The sequence below is a fragment of the Salvelinus sp. IW2-2015 genome, unplaced genomic scaffold (assembly GCF_002910315.2).
Source record: "Salvelinus sp. IW2-2015 unplaced genomic scaffold, ASM291031v2 Un_scaffold1441, whole genome shotgun sequence".
In the NCBI taxonomy this organism is placed as follows: Eukaryota; Metazoa; Chordata; class Actinopteri; order Salmoniformes; family Salmonidae; genus Salvelinus; species Salvelinus sp. IW2-2015.
Genome location: NW_019942911.1, coordinates 223,419 through 229,320, shown reverse-complemented (window position 1 = coordinate 229,320; position 5,902 = coordinate 223,419). Strand labels below are relative to the sequence as shown.

The window sequence follows — 5,902 nt, the reverse complement described above, 5'->3', positions numbered from 1 at the left end:
AAGGTACTCCACCTCCAATTTGCTAAGCTCTGACAGGAGAAGCTGAGGGAAATCCAAGGCTTCTTGACAGACTACCTGACCTTCTGTCACGATCGTCTTCGGGTGAAAGAGAGGACCAAGGCGCAGCGTGATATAAATACATCATGTATTTATTTAAGAAAGACGAATAACACTAAAACAAACNAGAGAGAGAGAGAGAGAGAGAGAGAGAGAGAGAGAGAGAGAGAGAGAGAGAGGAGGATATGGCTCAGTTCCGAATAACTAAGCTGAGGTTTGAAGAAAAGAAGCAAGTCATGTTTTAGCATTCTGTGCATGCCACTCATCTCTTGAATAATCAACAGTGAAAACGACGGACTCCTTTTGGTGTACTTTTACTTGCTTTTCTTCTTTTTTTAAAACTTAATAGAAACAATTTGGAAATACCAGGTAAATAGATACGGAAACTGGATCGTACAAATAGAGCATTGCTATTGTGCATTGAAAGTACATACAAGCAGTAATAAAGCCAATTCAACAAGTCCCAGATTATGAAGGAGAAAGCTTAACACTTTATTGATGACATCAGAGCGGATGGGTCTGACATAAACATTTGGCACTCAGAACAGAACAAGGTTTATTACCGCTGGGTGGTGAATGGTGACATAATGACAGTATCACAATCTGATCCACGGTGAAAATACTGCCAGTTAATATGATGAATTATGATGAATGCAAACTTGATATGAATCGCATTGCATTTTATTCACTATTTTAAAAATCCCCAAATAAATTATTTTAAAAAATGTAATCCTTCAATCTTTTCACCCAAATAAAATAAAAAATCAAATAAATTGCTTAAGAAAAAAAGTAAGCTCATAATAAATAGGTAATTCAATAAATACTAGAAAACACAAAGATACGGATACTCTAGGTAGTTAATGTTATGTTCAAATATTAATTATGAAACAGGAATCCAACTTGTACAGCTGCTAGTCTACTACATTCAAAATCATCTGAATTGAAATGACATCAACCCATTTGATTATCTTCCACCTGAAAATATTCAGGTTCCTCGTACCCAATTGTACCAAAATCCTCATACACAAATTGTTCATAGCTGCTGGAAAATCTACTGAGAAAAAAAGGCATGATAAATATGTTTTTTACAATCAGGTTTCTAAATGAATGTGGGCTGTGTGCTTCCTGAATAGAACAAAACATTTTATTTCTGAACTGTGTATGTAAAAATCTACAAAAAACATGTCTAGTTCGATCTAAATGTAATAACACTAAACATTGTCAGACCACATTACTAACGATACTCTACATTCAGTTCAGAATAAAATAAAAACCTGAAAACATGTTAGTCTGATAAAGACAATCTAGTGAGAGTTTCAGGGAATCTTGTTATGTTCACTTCTCCAACGCTTCTCACACGCACATCTCTCACCTCTCTCTCTCTCTCTCTCTCTCTCTCTCTCTCTTTCTCGCTCGCACAGGCACGCACACACATAACACAAGGCGGTGGTCCTCACTGATAACGTCATAGAGAGATTAACTTTACTGCAAATGAGTCACGTTCGCTGACACCTAAACAGACATTTGGAGCGTTACCCAGAATACCTCATAGTCAACTCCCCCAAGTAAACAACACTTTTTCCCCCCATCTCCATCTCCATCCCCTCTTCCTAACTCTTCCTTTTGGAAATCCCATATTCCCTTCTACCTTTATCACCCCTTCCTAAACCCTTTCCCTCTGGAAATCCCTCCATCCCTCACTCCTTCGAACGACTTGCCTCCTCTTTGGCCCTCTCGGCTTGCTTCAGGGCATTGATGACGGGGAACCATGGTGATGGGGGCAGCTCGGGGATGATGCCGCCGGCGGCGGTCCTCTTGGCCTGGTTGAGGTGACCCAGGGCGGTGTAGAGACTGCTGGAGCGGGGGGACACGCCTGGGTCCTCCTGCTGCTGCTCTGTGTAGTACCAGGGCTCCAGGACTGCTGCTGGGGTGCAGTGCTTGTGCTGTATGGGGAAGAGGAGAGAGGATGGATGGTGTCAATTTTATTATTTACTTCAGGATGTGAAAAACGTTCCGTTTTAAATCACTTCCTGAATTGAGTGAATGGAAAGTGACCCCCAATCCTGTAAGAGACAGGAGCCAGGAGCGTCAGTGAAGAGGGTGTGCAAAATGATGACGTATGATACTGTTGCCTCTATTTACGGTTAGGGACAGTAGGGATTCTGGTCATCATAATGGGTTGTGGTAGGACTCGGCAAATGATGAGGGCAAGTCACATGTTACTGCCTTACCCTTCACTGAAACTACTTATTACAAGTGAGTTATACAACATCTTATTCCACAGCGTGGGCGAGCATGAGTAAGGTTCTTCATATTCAAACATAGATGTGCCAGCTTCGTCTCATTAGATATGACACCTGAGATGCCATCCTTAGATAAATGAACACGTAAGCTGTCGAAGGGAAAGAAAGGTACTCTGCCAATTAGCCAAGCTCTGACAGGAGAAGCTTCAAGTGAGTTTTCCTTAAAGAGCGTTTTCCATTGAGTAGCATCGGCCTACTGAACAAACCCCTGAGGGAAATCCAAAGCTTCTTGACAGACTACCTGAGCTTCCATCAGCATTGTGAGAAATGACCTCTCACAACAACCCTGGCTGCCTACGCTCTGCTAAACGGAAGACAACGCCACGACACCCTCCGTTTGACTCTCCTATTTCCTGCCCCTTTTCATGTCTCCAACAACACATTAGCCGTGGAAAAACGCTGCGAGCTACACTGTACCCGTCTACATCAAAAGCCTTTGCCGGGAAGGCCCCGTTGCCCATCACCCTCCTCTCGTCTTAAGCCTTTAATCACAGTTTAGTCACGCTCAGCCTTAATGAAAGGCCCCTCTCTGATTCACGGGCGTCCCAATCTACTGCCTGACCAAAAAGCCTTGCCTCCCTCTCGCTCTTTCAAGACAGGGGGCTTTTATAGAGAGTAACAGGCGGGGAGCGTTGTCTGAGCACACGATGCCTGGGAGGTGTCCTAAGGAGATAATGAGTTTATGTTCCCAGAGTGAAGAGACAGAAAGAGTGGGAGAGAATCCCTTAGAAGTCTCTGGTGGGAAAATATGTTGTCAACAGAATAGAGTATGAGTACTAGATGAGGTGTACAGTAAGTACGGACTATAGGAGAGGGTGTATTAGTAAGTCATTGGGACTGGATGATAATTATGTTTGTGAAGGCGATTATAAGAACTGAAACAATAGTCCTCTGTTGGTCTCTGTGAGAGAACGCTAGTGAAACAACCTCTGCTTCTTGTCTGTGGTTTTAATGAATGTAACCCCGAGTGGTGCAGMGGTCTAAGGCACTGCATCTCAGTGCTTGAGGCGTCACTACAGACACCCTGGTTCGATTCCAGGCTGTATCACAACCGCCCGTGATTGGGAGTCCAATAGGGTGGCGCACAATTGGCCCAGAGTCGTCCGGGTTTGGCCGGTGTAGGCCGTCATTGTAAATAAGAATTTGTTCTTAACTAACTTGCCTAGTTAAATAAGGGTTCAATAAAATAAAAAGCTCTAGGACTGCCTGACTGGGATAGGAGGCAGTGTGTGATTATGTGTGTTTGTGATGATGATAATGCTTTCAGTAGTCTACCTTACCATCGGGACATAAGGTGTTCAGATAGAAGGTGTGTGTGTGTGTGTGTTAGTGATGCCTACCTTGAGAACGAAGCCCTCTGGGCAGGTAAGTTGATCGTACCACAGAGCCTTGTACATGACCAGCAGGACAAGACAAGCCAGGAACCCAAAGGTGATGAGGATCAAACCTGTGAGCTGGAACACACACACACACACACACACACACACACACACACACAACCATGAATATCACCATTCCCAGTAGTACTTCAGTAAACATACTACCGGCCCCTAGATAAGACTTTACCTTGACCTTCTCTGATACCTCGTCGTACAGTTTTATATTCAGCTTCTTGATTCCCGGCACGTAGAACTTCTTCTTTTTCTTCTGCTGCAGCTGATACTCTGTTGTGGTCTTCACGATTACCTGAGGATGAACAGTGGCATGGCACACAGAGCTCTCCGAGTCAGATCGCTGGGTTGGAACTGGGCTGCTGCCTTAAATAGAACTGTAAGGGGTGTGTGTGTGTGTGTGTGTGTGATCTACTATGTAATCTAAGAGGCTCTGAGATAGTGTGGGGTGATTCCACAGCACTCTGAATCATTGGGATAACAGGGAGGCTGGGTCAAGGCACAGTACAGGGACCAATGGCAGGCTCGGAAATGATGTAGGCTTGATGTGTGTCCAGACGTGTAGTGTAATGTAATATACAGACAGGATGTACTGAACATGTTTAATAATTGCTGGGTACGCACACACGCACGCACACACACACACACACACACGCACGCACGCACGCACGCACGCACGCACACACACACACACGCACGTTGTTACCTTGTCTAAGTATGGCTGTTGCAGCTGGTTTACCTCCAGAGGGGTGATGAGGGGGATGTTATCAAAGCCATCGTCCATAGACTGTCTATTATCCGCTTATTCAGCCAGGTTACTGCCCAGCTTCACCATGTCTGCCGCCTGGACATCTGAATGGGAAAGAAGAGGATCAGATCTGGGTAACACAGCTCTGTTTGGGTTCAAACTACTTCTCAATGACTTCTGTCTGGACGATTTGGATCGGAATACAAACAGTGCTGAACGATTAGATGCTGGGTAACGCAACTCGTTTGCTTTACTGTTAGAGGGTAGATACTTGGTAATGCAGCTTGGTTTTATTCACTTAGTTGCTCCCTCTTTCCTGTGTGGCTGAAAATTGAAGATGATGTTAAAACGATTAGTGTGATGATGATGATGATGATGATGATGATGGGAGGAGCTTCATTAAATGGTGCCATTATGCCCGACTGTCTTCGCCTGCACTATCTGGAGGTTTGTGTCAACCAGTGTCATCGTCATTATGTCCTTTCCACAAGTAGGCCTACAGTACTCTTTCATCGGCAATGTGCATTGAGGTTTATTATGTCCATACTGGCTGTAATTCCAAGGTGGTCATGTAAAGACTTGCGTGGGCTACACACAGGAACAAACGCTGTGTGTTTGCTTCATATCCTATGTGTGTGTTGGTCTAACTGTGCTGTTCCCCCTCCTCCTCGATCAGGCACCCATCTGAATGTGGAACACAAGGTGAGAAGCCACTGAGCTCGTTGACGCCGTGTGAAACGACACACCCTTCCTCCGTAGCTCGCCATCCTGTACCGCTGTGAGAATGACTCATAACAGATGATGCTAACAAGGGGCAAAGATCAGCTTCCTCGCAGTTCAATCATACAGACAGGTACAGCAGAAACACAGACGAGCACGAAAACATAACACACTCTCTCTCTCCTCTCTGCTATCTCTCTCTGTTCTCACACACAACACCACACACCACCACCACACCACACCACCACCACCACCACACACACACACACACACACACACACACACACACACAACACACACACACACACACACACACACACACACACACACACGTACACACGTACACACACACACGCACACACACGTACACACACACACTTCCTCCTGGTTCCATTAGCCTAGCTATTGTTGCACTGTGGAGTGAGTGGGTGGCTATAATGGCTAATGTGGTTGTCTGTACAGAACTACAGCCCATCATCTTCAGACTGTAGATTGCAGGCTACTGTAGGAGGGAGGCGTGGGTGCCATGGTGATTCAGATGACTGATTGATGCTATATCAATGCAGAATGAGCTGAGAGCCAGCTGTCAAATCTGTTCCTCCATCAGCAAAGGAATGAAACAAAGTTTGGATGAATGTGGATGGCATTATAACCATGCAAACAGTATAGTTTCCTTAATCTTT

At 44.8% G+C, this 5,902-nt stretch overlaps 1 protein-coding gene across 1 annotated transcript; it reads right to left on the bottom strand.

The window, feature by feature from the left end:
• Nucleotides 1-1,435: 1,435 nt before the first annotated feature.
• caly (calcyon neuron-specific vesicular protein) lies at nt 1,436-4,603 on the bottom strand. Its single transcript, XM_070439155.1, has 4 exons — nt 4,458-4,603; nt 3,927-4,046; nt 3,701-3,814; nt 1,436-2,000 (listed from the first exon to the last, which is right to left on the bottom strand). The coding sequence occupies exons 1-4, from the start codon at nt 4,533-4,535 to the stop codon at nt 1,755-1,757; spliced, it is 558 nt and encodes a 185-aa protein (XP_070295256.1). The 5' UTR covers nt 4,536-4,603; the 3' UTR covers nt 1,436-1,754.
• Between the last annotated feature and the right edge of the window lie 1,299 nt (nt 4,604-5,902).